The 15,760-nt window shown below is 36.0% G+C and overlaps 4 protein-coding genes across 7 annotated transcripts; 2 read left to right on the forward strand and 2 right to left on the reverse strand.

Annotated features, from left to right (window-relative positions):
- The first annotated feature begins 791 nt into the window (after nt 1-791).
- Nucleotides 792-3,463, forward strand: LOC114527591. 4 transcript variants are annotated; one of them, XM_028549286.1, is made up of 6 exons: nt 792-1,406; nt 2,124-2,185; nt 2,273-2,422; nt 2,717-2,783; nt 2,862-2,920; nt 3,125-3,463. In XM_028549286.1, the coding sequence occupies exons 1-6, from the start codon at nt 1,333-1,335 to the stop codon at nt 3,301-3,303; spliced, it is 591 nt and encodes a 196-aa protein (XP_028405087.1). In that variant the 5' UTR covers nt 792-1,332; the 3' UTR covers nt 3,304-3,463. The 4 variants fall into 4 exon arrangements, with proteins under 4 accessions (XP_028405087.1, XP_028405088.1, XP_028405089.1 ...); XM_028549287.1 differs by having other exon boundaries at nt 2,288-2,422; XM_028549288.1 differs by having other exon boundaries at nt 792-1,403; nt 2,122-2,185.
- A 150-nt stretch (nt 3,464-3,613) lies between these two features.
- LOC114527548 (ralA-binding protein 1-like) lies at nt 3,614-8,692 on the reverse strand. The gene is given in 17 exon segments (XM_028549238.1): nt 3,614-4,206; nt 4,326-4,391; nt 4,753-4,851; nt 5,005-5,076; nt 5,236-5,288; nt 5,448-5,544; nt 5,630-5,692; nt 5,768-5,809; nt 5,812-5,851; nt 5,945-5,998; nt 6,253-6,383; nt 6,474-6,592; nt 6,712-6,837; nt 6,949-7,026; nt 7,175-7,288; nt 7,362-7,525; nt 8,454-8,692. Coding segments are annotated over 17 exon segments (1,596 nt in total). The 5' UTR covers nt 8,612-8,692; the 3' UTR covers nt 3,614-4,086.
- Nucleotides 8,693-9,028: 336 nt separating this feature from the next.
- Nucleotides 9,029-12,400, forward strand: LOC114527557 (UPF0602 protein C4orf47 homolog). Its single transcript, XM_028549248.1, has 7 exons — nt 9,029-9,233; nt 10,155-10,371; nt 10,804-11,017; nt 11,288-11,390; nt 11,578-11,654; nt 11,852-12,021; nt 12,228-12,400. Exons 1-7 carry the CDS (start codon nt 9,137-9,139, stop codon nt 12,274-12,276), a joined length of 927 nt encoding a protein of 308 aa, XP_028405049.1. The 5' UTR covers nt 9,029-9,136; the 3' UTR covers nt 12,277-12,400.
- Nucleotides 12,401-12,618: 218 nt separating this feature from the next.
- LOC114527436 lies at nt 12,619-13,614 on the reverse strand. The gene is made up of 2 exons (XM_028549081.1): nt 13,399-13,614; nt 12,619-12,898 (listed from the first exon to the last, which is right to left on the reverse strand). The coding sequence occupies exons 1-2, from the start codon at nt 13,612-13,614 to the stop codon at nt 12,665-12,667; spliced, it is 450 nt and encodes a 149-aa protein (XP_028404882.1). The 3' UTR covers nt 12,619-12,664.
- Nucleotides 13,615-15,760: the final 2,146 nt, after the last annotated feature.

The following is a 15,760-nucleotide window of genomic DNA, read 5'->3' on the forward strand; positions in this document are numbered from 1 at the left end:
TTGGCTCGATAGTAAAGCCCCCCTGCATGGACTCTATAGAATCCAATCTACAGGCTCAGTATGTGAGAATGTGCGGCTGTATTTCTCCTGACGAGGCAACAGCATCTGGTAGAGAGCTGGTATATAGGAAGTGGGCAGAGATCTACAAGAGAGAAGAAATCAGTCAATCACAGCCGAAATCAAACGTCTCGTGCAAATATATTTGAACGAAATACGCGTGCTTCAGTTATACAGAAATCTATGTTCTCTTATTTTGTGTGCAGATATATGAAATACAGAGCACTAAGGGATGTACATTTGATTTATATTTTAAATTCATGCAGGTTTAGGTTTAGTAAATCTTGCTAGGAGACAAGAGATCATGATGGATGATCAGCTAGGCTGTACCGGAGGCATTAGATTCGATAGAATGAATCACCGACTAATACAATACAATCCATTTAGTATCATTTATTTATTTATTGTTGTAAAAGTGAATTCTGATTGAGAGCGAGAAATATTGCTGCAGAGACAACAAGGTCCTGTTCTCCGATGGCCGGTTGTTATAGGAAGCCTTGATGCCGCTTTAACTGTGGTTAAAATGAAACAGTTAAACTTCAGGTTTGGCCCAACAATAGAGAAGATATCTTCACCGTAAGAATACTCTTAATTCTACGACAATTGAAAGATATATACAAACTCCGTTCGGTTGCAGTGCTATTAAGTTTTTGTCTTACAGCCGCCTCCAGGGGGTAACTATACACATTGATGAGCGAAAGTACATATAGACATAGGAGAAAATAATATTTCTTCATTAGGGAATTTTTACTACACGAGCTGGTGAACCGGCCAACCACTCGAGTAATGAAAACCTTTTCTCAGCAACAGAGGCAAATTCATCCATTTGTTTGCATATCAAACCTAATGTGTTCATTTATTTTAGCTTTTGCATGCATGGGTCTGGTTTATTTATATTATTGGTAACAGAAGAAAAATCTTTTGTATTCTTTGACCAAGTTGAGCAGAATTTATGACTGCAGCGGCTACTAAAAACAGCTTTCAAAAATACGACTTATGCACTCGGAAACAACAAAGAAATTAAAGATTTTTTGTCATTTGAAGCCGATGCAAGCTCTTTAACCATGTATACATGCAAATAAGCTACAAACGACTTTCATAATACCTACTAAAGATTCCTTGAGTTTGGAAACAAAGGTTTTTATCGTAAGACAAGGGACATTTGATGAAGCAGAATTCAGGAAGCGTAGTTTTCAAACAAAACGTTTTAGAACTGAGTGTAAGAGTTAAAGATCTTTAGAGTTTTGTTGCTGTTAAAATATACAAAACTAGTTCATGTTTGGGGATGCGTGTCGTTATCTAATCTTACAATTGAAGACGTCTGTGATTTGTTTTGCCGGCACAAAAAGGTGAGTTTTCAATCCAATATTTTAATAACATTTTCTAAACTTAGTTTGTGCTCAAATACTTTGCTAAGGCTGACGTTCCTTTGCTGAGGACTTGTAAAATAAAGTTTACATGCGGCAACCCGCGGTATAGGAAAACTTTCAGTGCTGTAATTTGATGTTCGTTTGGAGCACGAAGCGGTATATGTGAATATTCAAACAACAAGGTTCTTAAAATCTATACTTAATTTACCTTGTTTTTCTTGCTGATCAATGCGCTCAGAAGGCAGCAACTAAAGAAATAGATGAAAATGATATCAAATCAGTGAACGTACATAATATGAACACTCTCTAGAGAGTTGTAAGATAGCGACATCTTTACTCGAGTCCTTTGATAAGGGCATGCTTCGTTTATACTAGATTATGCTATAATTTCATACAGGGTAGAGTTGATTTATAATGAGAGATGTACTGCAGTATAGAAATTACAAAAATCGTCCGACGCCTAGTCTGGGGGAAACGATCGAAATCAACGATTGAGACAAGTAGAAATATTGGTTTTGGATACACCAATGTAACTCATTAGAAAGCCAATCTTTTGGTGTTTAATAAACTATACCAAGGTTTTTATAAGTATACCATATTAACCCAGTCCCAGGGAAACTGGAAGAAGAGGCTCGGGGGGTAGTTATACCAATTGAATTGTTCAACCAAAGACATCTGTATCCTTCATTCTTTCAGAGTTTCAGAAATGAAGATAGTATTTGTTTTATTTCTGGCGTTTGGCTTAGTCAACAGCGAGTGTGAGTTTGATTATTTCTAGTCTTAAAGTTTGAAATCCCGTACAGTTACCAAGCAAGAAAAAAAAATCAACCATCTTAAGAGTTTAGCTGGTCTTTTTACAGCTGATGAAGAGAGTCCTGGGAATGACGGCGGTCCTATGCCTGATGCTTACATGGCGGTCAGGATTATCGAGGGACCAGATGACAAAACTGTAGGAGACATGACTAAACGAGCTGATGTGCCCGTTAAGGATCAACGTAAGTTGATGGCTTTAGTAATCTTAATTTTACGTAGGAGAAAAATTATGATTTGTTAGCATTGATAATATTTGATTTTTTGTTCATGAAAAAAGTCTTTGTAAATAATGCCAATAATCTTCACTTGTTCCACCTATGTTAAACACTGTTTCAACAAAATCTTTAGCATCGCCGTGTGCAAAGTTAAAAAAGTATATTGCATTATTACAGGTTTAACACAGGCTCAACAAAGATGCATATAAAATCACTACACGTTCAAAGAGGCTGACATACCGAGGTTTCTTCTGTTTTTAGGATGTCGTTGGAGCGTACACGAACTTCATAACGAAGGCTCAATCTTGCTTTGTCAATGTCTGAAATGGTAAGATATTTTAAGCGATGGTCCCATTTTTATCAAGTTAGGCGTCCAGGAAATTTATCGTTTAAATTTTCGTTTCAGCGTCTGTACGAAAACACGTTGGTTATGTGACTATCACTTCAAACAATGTCCATTCTTCCGTAAGTATTTATAACGAAAATCACTATAACTGCAGACAGCAAAAAACAGCAGCTATTTCTTTGCTGTCGTGGTGTATGTGTCCCAAAATAAATACCAGCTAAAGTGCACTGTAATAGGGTAAAGCATTGGCAAGAAAATCGTTGGCAGAAGAGAAGATATAGAAAGGGAGGAATAACGTGTTACATATGCTTATTTCTCTCTAGATTGTGGGCAGAAAATATTCAGTCCAATCACACAGAAATGTTGCTGTGGTGATATTTACGCCATCAAACAGAACTGGAGATGTTGTGGTTACAGATACTTTGACACAAAAGCTCAGAAATGCTGCGCATATGGAACACTCTTGGGAAAGGACAAAACCTGCCCGCGTTCAAGCGTTTGAGTTTGCAGTATTGAGTCGAAAGAATGCAGAATATTAGAAGTTTGTTTGCAAATGCAACTCGCATCATATTATTGGGAAATCAATGCATTGAATAGTTTAGATATTTCTTATGAAAAATACTAACATATACGATCATTTAGGGTCAGGCTGTTAAAGTTAACTTGTGAAAAAAATAAACATGTTTTTTGTGGAATATCGTCGACCGTTTTGTTTTTGATATAAATGCAACATGGCTACAATCATGAATTGTAATTTGTTTCTTTTTAAGCTCTGTTCAAAATACTTTAAATCAAAACGCGGTACAACCTTGCGAAAGTATTTCTTCTTTATTTCACTTAGTGAACAATATTTTTTGGTTAATTCTACCTATTTACAATTACTTATTTCAGGAATCCTATAAGATGGCAGCCATTTAAATATAAATAATTATGTGTAGAAAATTACCCTTGAAACACCACTAAATATGATCGTGGTAAAGTTATGTGATGTGAAAAATTACTTGAGAATAACATAAGTTTTCCTGGAAGTGGGAAATCCCAGGAAAATAATTTCCTGCGAAAAATGGAGTTATGCAATTCAAATATTGTTTAGCATTGTGTCGAGTGAAATTTTTCATGTTTTATGTTAATAATGCCTTAGTTTTCTAACGCTTATTCCCGGTGCCTGTAAATATAAAAATAAAACTATAAACAATCAGGAATTGAGAAGTTTAACTGATTTTCAATAGTCGAGATGAAGCGTCTCAGCCATGATTAATTGTGGAAATTCAAGCTCGTTCTCAGGTCACGAAAGTTTCTCGGTCTCCCCTTTTTGAGTGGCTGTTATCATTCTTATCTGAACTTTAAGTTCAACGCATGTTTCCTGTTCGTCGTTAATCTGTTTCGACAGCTTCTTATTTTCCTCCTTCGATGAGAAAATTGAGAGAAAAATATTTGAAACATTGTGGAAACACGCAGTGAACAATCTCTGTGGCACTACGCCACTAGTTAACGCTAAAATATTGATCAGACTTGAATATTTACCTCAAGTTCTTTGTTATTCTGAACAAGATCGTTCATTATGTCCTCTAGTTCGCTCTCGTCTTCCTCCTGAGATAATTGTTAAGGTGGTTACCCGTCACAGTAAAGATGATTATAGCTTGGTTACCAGGCTCTTTCCTCCACAGCGGGAAACAAGCCTGGATCGGGTTATGATCGTAAAGGCCCGTTCACATTCGCGTCTTGCTGCGATTTTCTGCCCTTGGTTGATGTGAACGAGTGGAGAAGTCTTTCACCATGTTCATAGAAAGTCACTTATTCATAGAGCATTTCTAACTATTTGCTCGTTTGCATCTATCAAAAGGCGAAAATCGGAGCAAAACGTCCAAGTGTAAACTGCCTTTGTGTCGTCATGTGACGCGAACAGATACTTCGTGTAAGCGTCCTTCCAGAGAGAACTACAAAAGGATACACTTTCACTATTATCGGATGAAGATGAGTTTTGATCAGAAGTTACTCCTGAAGTGCTCGCCCGTGACTGATTCACCTCCGAGACCTCGGCTATTTCTTCCTGGAGGCGAGAAAAACAGTTATGACTGTTAGAACTTTCACATGCAGTTTATCCATCCAGTAGATTCACGATCAGCGTGTTACTGATACCCCATTTTTAGCTGGATGGATGAACGTGAATACCAGAATGATTAATACACAAAGATTGCAATACCTCGAGTCTTTTTATTTCAATCTTTTCATTTTGAAGTCTCTTTTCGAGTTGTTCTCTGACTTCAAGCAATTCCTTCAACAATTCGATTTTAAGATGCTTCATTGAAGAGTCAGGTTGATGAATTGCGATAAACTAGTTCATGCACTCATCCATGTAAATATCTATCCGAAAAGTAGACGACATAAATGCTGATCCAATTCTAAAAACACTGAATGATAAACGGCAACATACCTCTTCTTCAAAGCGTAATTCCATCTCCTCATGCTCCAAACGTTTTAAAGTTTCTAAATAAAAACAATAGAATACATAAACACCACGGAATACTATAAATACTTAGCTATACAGGATTCACACCACTAGGTTATTACGCTTTAATGCTAGGTTTCTTTTGTATCGTCTTGCTTGTAGAACAATTGTGAATTTGAGAAGAAATGTTGAGGTACCTTCCTCTTCATCCTCCTGCGGTGCAGGTTTATTCTCTTCTTGCTTTTTCTGTTCTTCCACAACTTCTGCGTCTCGTTTACGTTCTGCCAAACGTAACTAGAAGAGATTACGAATAATGGCGATGGTTGCTCAGTTATATCAAAATCCTTCAACTGTATTGCAACGAGGAAGATCTCGTTACCTTTCTTTTCAACATTGTAACTTTCCGTTGAACTTCCCAGAGTTCCTCATCTTTATCCTCAGTCTATGATATTCAAATCAAACTCTATTAACGATGTTCCTTGTCCAAAATTGCATCTCGTTTTTGACAATGGCAAACCTCTTCCGGAGTTCCTTTTTTCATGTTCTCGTGAAGTTTCGCCCTAGAATCTCCTCCTGACGCGTTAGTTCAGCAGCAATTTCCCTTAACGGACGAAAGATTACGACTTTGAAAAGGAATTGTAAAAAATGAAAAAAAAACAACGAGAAAATAGAAAGAATGCTATCTTTTACTTACTCTGGAGTTGATAAACTTGAGATATCGACTTCTGGTTTAACAGTATGTTCGTACCTAACACAGAATACGTTTTGGATAAATTGTTTAAGAGTCGTTCACCCTTAGTTAAAGATTTACCAGCTACCATACAATTAAAATTGAGATCATTAGATCATACATAAGCTGAAAGCCAACAAGGAAAAGGCAGGCTATCAGCCAATATATCAGGAGAGTGAATCATATAATTGTTTTATACACGATAATGACATATATGTACGCGTACCCTAGCATCATCCTAACATAAAGCAAGTATCTTACCAATCACTCACCTAGTTAACTGAGTATCTCCAAATAAATTTGCTATATTGTTCAAAAAAATATTCAAAACAGACTGAGCTATTCCAGTTGTTGGATGCAATACAATACCAACGCTCTGGATAGACATTTTGTTCTCCGACCCCTGATAGACACAAGGAATTTACAATTATAAAAAGGGATAGTTTTTAGCTGAAAAGTGAACATGCAACTAAGGACTTAAGTTTACGATTACCTTTTGCAAAACATGTAGCATGTGAACCATCAGCCATGACAGTAAAGTTCTGTTTGGTGAAGGTAGTTCAAGAATTAAGTTCCTAAATTGATTGATTTTCTCTTGTCGACTTGGTATGGCTAGAAAATAAAGTACCGTAGCTTGATATGGGAAAAGTTTGGTGCATTCTTTAAATCTTCTATATAAAGAATTCCTTGTTTCTGTGGACAGTTTGTTTATTGATATTCCTGTCACAAACCTGCCGCTTCCTCAAATCTTTGACCAATTTCCTCAGGAAGAATGGAGTCTGTTAACTCTCGTATGAATAACTTGATCAGCCCAGCTAAAATATTTGGTTCAAAGTCATCAAGGTCTACAATTTTTCCTGTTGAAAGATGAAAAAGTGCAAAATCTCAAACTCTTTGTCTACACCATATATAGATTATTACATCAACAACAAGTGAACATGCTATCAGGTTAAGATTAGATGTTCAACCTTGATTGTAAATTTCTTTTAAAGTTTCAATCTTTGACTTCACACCAGACAAACGGTAAATGCCTTCTTGGGATAAACCTGAAACCATAAACAATGTACAATGGTATGTAGATTTCTGTTCTCAGAGGATGATAAATATGTTCAGAGTACTACGATTTCTATCAAGAATAAACTAAAGGAGAAGCAGTGTATTACTTAGAAAAGAAATGCACAGTTCTCAACAAACCTTTGTCCTCAATTTGCATGATACATTCTCGAATGATACGAGGTATCTCCACTCCGTCAGCTTGAATGCTTCGCTGTACTGCTTCTTCTATTGACACTCCAAACACTGGTAGTGCTAAAAATTTAACCAAAGTAGAGCATTACAATTTCCTTCATAACACGTTAAATCATGATTCTGAAACATTTACCTTGCTGTTGCTTTGGCAGTTCATTCTTCTTGTCCTTCTTTTTTTCTTTGACTTTTTCTTTCGATTCTTTTTCCACTTTTCCTTTCTCTTGTTTCTTAATTTTGCTTTTCTTTTTGGATTCTTTCTTCACCGATTTTTCCTTTTTGCTCTTCTTGCTCTTTAATCTGTGGAGTATGTTGAATGCTCAGCCAATTTTAAGAAAAATACCTTCTGGGCAACATCAGTAATATCTTTCATATGGAATTATTTTTCTAATTTATACATACATCCAAGAATTTTATAGTTACGAGAAGACTAGACTGCAGAGTTCGGTACTGTTCGCTAGGTTCTCAGGTGTGGAAAGCCAACTTTGTTAAAGTTTGTGTTTTTAAGGAGGTAAAATTTTGGCAGGAAAGCTCAGGTGCAAACAGATGCGCTATAAAATGCACTGTACACATAGACATGCTATATTGTGGATGGCCAGTTACGCCATTAGTGCCACTTATGAAAAGTGTATTGCATAACTCAGAGGTGCTATATAGGACTTTGTATATAACTGACTTCATCCCAGGTGCTGTAATGTCTAACTCTGCAGTCTGGCCAGACTTTGAATTAAATCATTGCTTACTATTATAACTGACATTATTTGCTAATCATATAATCACTTTAAATTGCCAATATTATATAGCGCCACATTTCCTGTGATTGTATGCTAAACGGATGCACTTGATTCCGAACAAAATTTCAAGAAAATTATTAATTGATAATAAACGAAGAAAATTGATAAAAACTTTATATAAAACTGTTGAAGTAATGTAACTGGGCGAAAGATAACATCTTCCGTTTAATAAACACAGCACGACAGCAATAAGTAATTGTTTGCATAACGGAAGTCAATTTACCAAACCCCCAATTGCTGAAACAAAATATTTCCCAATGCACCGCAAATTATAAATATCAAATATGTACAAAAGTGTACGTTTTCTTTCATAACTTCTATTCGATTGCTCTATTAAACCGTGAAATAGCGTCTTCGTGTTGTCCTTGGCCTTTGAACACCACGATCAATAGCTTTATAGCCTTCAAAGAAAACAATATCAAAGTTTCCCAAACCTTATACTAGCACTTGAAGAAGTCAAACTCTCATCATCCCCTTGAGCACCGACATCGTCATCGTCAGAATAGAAAGCAACGTATCCCTTGTCTTTCTCCTTCTTCCCATCTCTTCGTTCAACAGTTTCGTCGACATCTTGTCCAGTTCCACTGAACATGATCGCTTCAGCAGTAACTTAGGTTTCAAACAACTCCTTTGGAAAATCTTTCCGCCATCTTGCCCCGAGTTCCTGTTTGGGAAACTTCCATTTATCTACACGAGTTTCCCAATTTGAAAAATTTCACAGAAAGTGGAAGTTTTTTATTCCTAGTGAACTGAAAAAACCTGGAACGCTAACTTGAAGCCAAATTTGAAGGTAGTTTTTCTAAGTTTTTGAACGTTTGAGACCAACGCAGAGAGTAATTATCTAGGAATACCTAGATCTATGTAAAATACAATCATTTGGTAATTTTTATGAAAATTAAACGGGAAACAGAGTCAAAAACTCAATTTTTTCTTCAATTTTTGCCTGAGCCCTAGGAGTTAGCGTTCCAGTTGATATATTACGGTCACTGTTTACTCGCTTGGTAACCATGACAACGACGTAATATCAACAACTTTCCAGCTAATGAGTTAAATGCCAGTCGTTTCGACTTGAATTTCAGCCCTTTTAAGCAGTTTTTTGCCGATCTACTCAACAAAAATGGTCGTTGATGGGAAAAATGATCTCAACCGAGTCGGATGGTTTAGCGAGATGGGTTATATCTCGATCGGGGACTCGTATAAAGTCAAAAACAATGGTAAAGTATTTGCGTGTTCGTCTGATAATATATTGGCCATTGGCCGCGGTACCCGTCCCGCGGATAATTTAGCCATTGCGTTATTTGGACGGGTTTTAATAATATGGGTTGTTATGGCATGAATATAGTATTAGTTTGTTTAGGGATATTGCTAGGTGCAAATACAATATATTTAAACGCGAGTCCAATTACTCCAATATTGCCTTGTCTTTGTTTGCATTGTACCGATCGAATATTTGTTACTCTGGAGTCTGGACTGACGACACAATCTATCGATCGTCAGTCATCAAACTAAAACATAGTCTTAGGATATGGTTACCAAACTAATTTATTAAGTATGATATAGTATGGTATGGTATAGTATGGTATGGTATAGTATATGGTATAGTATGGTATGTATAGTATATGTGGTATGGTATGGTATGGTATAGTATGTATGGTATGGTATATATAGTATGGTGTAGTATAGTATGAAGATGGTATAGTATGGTATGTATGTATGGTATGTACGGTATGGTATGGTATAGTATGATAATGGTAATGGTATGATATAGTATGGTGTAGTATGGTATTAAGTATGGTATGGTATGTACGGTATGGTTGGTAAGTATGTATGGTAAGTATGTATAGTATGGTATAGTATGTATGGTATAGTATGGTATAGTATGGTATAGTATGGTATGGTATAGTATGGTATAGGATGGTATAGTATGGTATGGTATGGTACAGTATAAGTATGGTAAGGTATGGTATGATATAGTGTCACTTATAGTATGGAGATAGGGTATATGGTATTGTTGGTACTGCATCAGGTATCGTATAAGACTGTTCTAGCATCCCAATGGTAAAACAATAGTGCAAAAGTTTTTTAGCCAACCTTCATGATCGAAATAAATTTTATAACTCCTGTGTTTAATTCAGCATTCAATGCAGCAGCGCACAAAGGAAAGCAAATGCTTCCAGGAGGAAGCAAGACAAGATCAGCCAGACAAGATGGTTACTTTGACAAACAGTTCATGAGAATCATGGAAGCAGAGTCATACAGCGATCCTGTGAAGAGACGAAGACAGGAAAGACTGAAGCAATCAAGCTTAAACCTTGGTCATGCTTTCGTCCCAAGCAGTGGAGAAAAATTAGCGTACGTGTTGAATCAAAGAATAATTAAAAATTACAATTCATACACGAATTTCTACTCCATCTCAGGGTATTTCTTTGTCACACACAAAAGTGACCTGGGGTATGGGGTTATATATTTATACATTCAAGTCCAAGTACTTATCTTGTTATATAAGCAAACATATGCTACTGCATTCTGTGCTGCATCTTCGTATGGGCTGCCAAATAAAATGATAAAGAAAGCTAGTGAGAATGGTGTACACTCTTCAGTCAATCTTTCCTAAATGCACTTAAAATGATAACATAAAAGCAGTCTTAGTGAGGGAGTCTTTAATGCTAGAAAGGATATTCTAGAAGTGCTGATATTCTTCAGCGTTTTTGATGGAGCACTGCTATTCCAGTGTGTTAATTATCATAAACAGCGACGATAATTAACATATATACCACCATCCAGGTCTGGTGCTGGTAGCCATTATGGGACATTTTCCGGGCCAGTTGAGGCGTTCAGTCCGGAAAACAAAGGCAAGAAAGGATATAAATCACCTGGAAGAAATTTCACCACTAATCCACCCAAAAAAGGAACAGGGTATGGTTACCTTGGCGTAACCATCGGACAGACACCAAAGTACATGACTGACCCTTACGAGAGAGCAAAAGAAATTAGAAAGGTAGGAATGGAAACGCTATAAATATGTACATGAATTGTGCAAAATCATTACAAAGACCTCGTCCGATTGTTCAAAGCTTAAGGAATTATCCCTAACCCTGGGTTACGTTAAGTTTTGATAACTCTTTCCATGTACCCAAAATGGAATAGAAAACTCTTCAGGAATTCGGTTATTTCTAAGCTGCATAATATATCGTTTTAAACTGATGAAAATATTTCCCTTTCAATAATTCCCTTTTTTTTATTTCAAAAATTTTGAATCAACCTTTAGGGCGACCACGAGAAGAGCATCAAGGTTCGAAAAGGAGGCGCATTCCGATTAAATCTTCATCCTAGAACCTACTTCGACGGCAATCCATACAAATCTGATAAACGTAAGCTACTTTATGACGTATAGTTATTTTTTCCGCGCCCAACACAAATTTACACTAGTGGTAGTTTTTGTAAAACTTGTGATCTTTGTGAATCAGTTCTGAATTATTTTGCAAACTCCCATTCTTTACAGTATTTCTTCTGAGTTTCTCGAAGCTTGGCATTAATTGCATCTTCTTTATCGCACAGCTCTGCCACCGTTGAAAGAAGGCAAAACAAGACCGCCCATAGCAAAACCTTTCAAGCAAAGTTCACCAGGAAAAGAGGTGGTTATTTGACCTCATTCTTTCATCGAATATCATATGGTTGTAAACATTTTATCCAAGATATACGGCTACATTGAAGATAGTGTTAATTAAAACGTTATTTGGCGCGAATTTAAAATCTCAAGAGCTGTATTCAAGCAGTTCACGTTTTTACATGCACCGCACGAGTGTTAAATTTTTCTTCAATTTGTACATAGATTGGCGGTTGCAAAGCAGGTTGCTTCGAGTCGTATCCTTCGCACTCTGACGATCCTTATCAACCAAAGAAAGCCGCGTCTGACGCCTCGCAAGCGAAGAAGATTTTCAGACCTACACAAGGTCCCAAATCAACTCCATTCTCCTCTGTTATCGCACAAAATGTTGACAGGTAAAACAAAACAATCTTTCACTGACTGTGGAAATACGGAACCGAACCACTCACATATAAAAATAAACATTTAACTCCACGTTTAAACTTATCTAACGTGATTTCTAAGACTCCTCGTGAAGAGTTCTTCATTTTCGCGCCTAAAAAACGTCGTATACAAAACAAGTTCATGTGCAGGCGAATAACATATATTTTCTTGTTTTTAGGAGGATAAACGTTACGAATTTCCGCCAAGCTGGTCTGGTTAAGACGTAATCAATAAACCGTTTTGATAAACGCGACCATATATATGATAGACTACCCTGTTAATGGTAAATATATAAAACCAATCAATTCTGAGTGAATTTTTGTGAATCGTTATTTTATAATAAAGGGTTTGTTTAACGACTGCAAGGTCTAAACTGTGCTTAAACTATAACTATAGCAGTTTCTACTATGATTTATTTAACAATCAATTTCTTGTGTTATATAAATTTGCATCTTTCTTGTGATACATACAAATTACCAGTGATGCAAATTTGTTTACAAGAAGCAACTCAAGTAAGATATTTTGTGTAAGTGTTATTGCTTTATAAAACTCCCTGTATATGGAAAGATGGTCTTATTTAGATCTATTTTCACTCTGATTTTCACTCCATTTTTTTCAATTCCTCATCTCGCCTAAGAATTCGCTAAGACATTTCCCTGTCATCAAATGTCCTTCGTACGCTTCCAACCAAACTCTTCCTTTCATCACGACCTCGTAGAGAGTGGAACGGTCAGTCCAACGACTTGTACGATAATGACAAATCTTTACAAAGTTATCGCGGTAGCCCAGGGTATGTTTCTTACCATCAGCTCCCCACTTTGGCATCGGTTTTGGGGATGAACAAACCACCTGGAATGGTTGATTAATGGTGAGAGTTGTAATTTTTCAGAAAAAAGACAACCTTTTCTTACAACAAATCAACTGATTCCTTTGCATGCATGGATTTAGCAGTGCAGTCATATAGAAAAAAAATTAAATTTATGTATGCATGGGATATATACGAAAATTTCAAATGCACGATAGGAAGAGGCATTTCGAGATCATATTAAAGTTTATCTAAATATATATTTATGATGGCAATGAGTTGCTTCTTCAATAGTGACAATAGGACGCTAGAATTACAGTTATGGCGAAAGTTCTTTCAGTTACTAGTCGCTTGTTATCCAATGTTGCATGCAACACTGCAGTTTTAATGCATGGATCGATGTAGATAAGGATCGATGCAAATTCCAGTGTTGAGTAGCTATATATAGTAGCTATATAGTCTTAGACTTATAGTTGTTCTTTTACCAGCCTTTTAGTTTGGATCAAAATTTAGCTAATTCAAAATGACTTGTGATGCAACTCACCATATCTGGCACAGAATTCGGGAAGTCTGAACTACTGCTATCAGCAGCTTTCAAATATATTCTCAGGCGATATTTGTTGCCATTGTTTGTGTTGAGCGAAACTTCGACTTTTGTGTCGCCTTGCGGATCAATCCACTGAACACGACCAGGAAAGAACTGCTCCAAAATTCGTTTCTCTGTCACTAGACGAGTTCGCTGGGCGGGTGTCCAAGGCATGACTATATATACTGATATATTATCAAAACCGTGATTACCAAGCACGACAATATCTACAAGCTTTAATACCACTTTTTGTATAGCCAGAGCGGAAACGCGTATAATAATTCACTTTCACTATTATTTTCCAAGAAAAACCTGCATGGTCAGGCTGGTCTTCTCCGAATCCAAAGTGAAACTAAATATATGATATTACAATTTACAACAAACAATTTGGCAAAACAGTATTTGTGTTAACCATTGCGGTCGTGTGCATCTCTGTATCGTATTTTTTCGACTGATTCTTCAGCTCTAAGTATAGTGGAACTATATCTTCAGGAGATTAACATGTCAACAAAACGCGGACAAAAGGATATGAAAGAATGTATGCCTATTTACGACAATGATGGAAATATAATACAAGTACTGAATACAAAAACGGGTAAACTAGAAGAACCTAAGAAAACAGAAAAACTTACTTTTGATATTGAAACAGGAAGGCTGGGAGTAGTTACGGTAGTAGAGGGAATCAACACGGATAATCAGATTCATTTGGGCATGGCCGAAGACGGATTCTTTATTGCCATTGACCTAATATTTTAGGCTGAGACCCATAAGGATATCCAAAAGCAACGTCGTCAATGTATATATTTACATTTTCAACTTACTGTTTCACAATTTAGAATTATAATAGTAATAATCGTATATTGGTTATTATGAAAACATTTGTAGTTTACATGAAATATAGACCTTGATCATAAAAATACTATAGCCATAAATATATGTATATATAGGCTGGTACTGATGGAACTACAGTATCGTCGAACTGGAACGAGATATACAACTTAAATTCTCAGTGTTGCCACTACTATTCAATAAGTTATATAAGTGCAATTAAGTGGTGTGGCAAAGTCCTTGGATAAGCGAAAGGTTCAACTACAAGGCTAAGTTCTTATCATATAAAACTTATCATATAAAACTTATATTTTAGGAATAGGAAAGCAAAACTCCTGCCTCGAAATTGTTGGAAAACACGTAACAACATTACAATTCTCATAATTTACATGCATGCATAATTCACAATACATAACTGATTTACTTGAAGTCATTTAAAAAGAAAGAAAATAAAGAATAATGTCATGTCCGTGATCCTTGGCGTGCTTGTCAGTTGAATTGTTGGAAAAAAGGCAACTTTAAGGCAGATTTGACGATTTCAAGTTTTTATTATTGGTTGTAACGTGCGATAACATAGCAGTAATAATCGTATTGACGATGGAAATTACATACATGAGACGGCTTAATATAGACTCGTAATATTATAATACAACTGAAATAAAGTTTCAAATTAAAATTGAATTTATGCCTTATGGGCTAAATATTTATCATTCAACATTGAAAACTAATTATACGTATTTCGTGTGCGTGTATATAGATATAAAAATGGACCCCGCGTGGATTAGGTATTAGCTTCCACAACTTATTTTGCATAGGATATTTGCATTTTGAAAACTATGCATAATATATTCTGTTAAAACAGATCTCTCCCTTTCTCCCTAGTGATTGCCAAATACAAGGAAATTTTCTTGCATTGTGGAAGCCCTTATTTTCTGGGTCAAAAAGTGAAACTCGATTATGCATTTTGTGACTAGTACCTCTCTCCTCTGCAGAGGCTTTTTTGTTTTTTTTTCTCATTAAAGTATGTACGACACACTATAGACTGTAAATGTTCACTTGAACGTCCAAGAATCTCCATGTTCATTAATCATTCCCCCTTTTGCGCCCCTCGTTAATGAGTTGTTCCCAAAATCGATCACAAAAGGACTATTTTATCATTATTATATGTACATCATATTACCACGCACATACTTTTTCAATTACATATAAAAATGATCATCTAAAGTCTTTCAATGACATGATCCAAATCAAATAAAATTTCCTTAATGTGACGTTCTATTTCGTCATGGGACGATATGAAATCTACATTGTTCAATTTATCCAAAAGGTTTTCGCTTTTTGTGACAATCTCTTTGACATCATGACAAACGGGCATTAAAATTTTATTCACATGGGTCAATTCTTTAAGTCTCTGTGGCAGCGAATCTAGTTCTAATATTTTCCCCTCCAATTCCTTCTCTTTCTCATGTTGGATTTCCTGTAATGATGTTAG

Source organism: Dendronephthya gigantea, unplaced genomic scaffold, assembly GCF_004324835.1.
Source record: "Dendronephthya gigantea isolate DGI-Jeju-01 unplaced genomic scaffold, DenGig_1.0 000045F, whole genome shotgun sequence".
Classification (NCBI taxonomy): domain Eukaryota; kingdom Metazoa; phylum Cnidaria; class Anthozoa; order Malacalcyonacea; family Nephtheidae; genus Dendronephthya; species Dendronephthya gigantea.

Excerpts from the sequence above, each read along its gene's own strand:
- LOC114527591 (XM_028549286.1), top strand. The coding sequence starts at position 1,333 with ATGTTTGGGGATGCGTGTCGTTATCTAATCTTACAATTGAAGACGTCT. Across the intron at positions 2,186-2,272 it reads TGGCTTAGTCAACAGCGAGT|CTGGTCTTTTTACAGCTGAT; the intron begins GTGAGTTTGATT and ends TTAAGAGTTTAG. Across the intron at positions 2,423-2,716 it reads TGTGCCCGTTAAGGATCAAC|GATGTCGTTGGAGCGTACAC; the intron begins GTAAGTTGATGG and ends TTCTGTTTTTAG.
- LOC114527557 (XM_028549248.1), top strand. The coding sequence starts at position 9,137 with ATGGTCGTTGATGGGAAAAATGATCTCAACCGAGTCGGATGGTTTAGC. Across the intron at positions 9,234-10,154 it reads GTATAAAGTCAAAAACAATG|CATTCAATGCAGCAGCGCAC; the intron begins GTAAAGTATTTG and ends TGTTTAATTCAG. Across the intron at positions 11,018-11,287 it reads GAGCAAAAGAAATTAGAAAG|GGCGACCACGAGAAGAGCAT; the intron begins GTAGGAATGGAA and ends ATCAACCTTTAG.
- LOC114527436 (XM_028549081.1), bottom strand. The coding sequence starts at position 13,614 with ATGCCTTGGACACCCGCCCAGCGAACTCGTCTAGTGACAGAGAAACGA. Across the intron at positions 12,899-13,398 it reads CGAATTCTGTGCCAGATATG|GTGGTTTGTTCATCCCCAAA; the intron begins GTGAGTTGCATC and ends CAACCATTCCAG.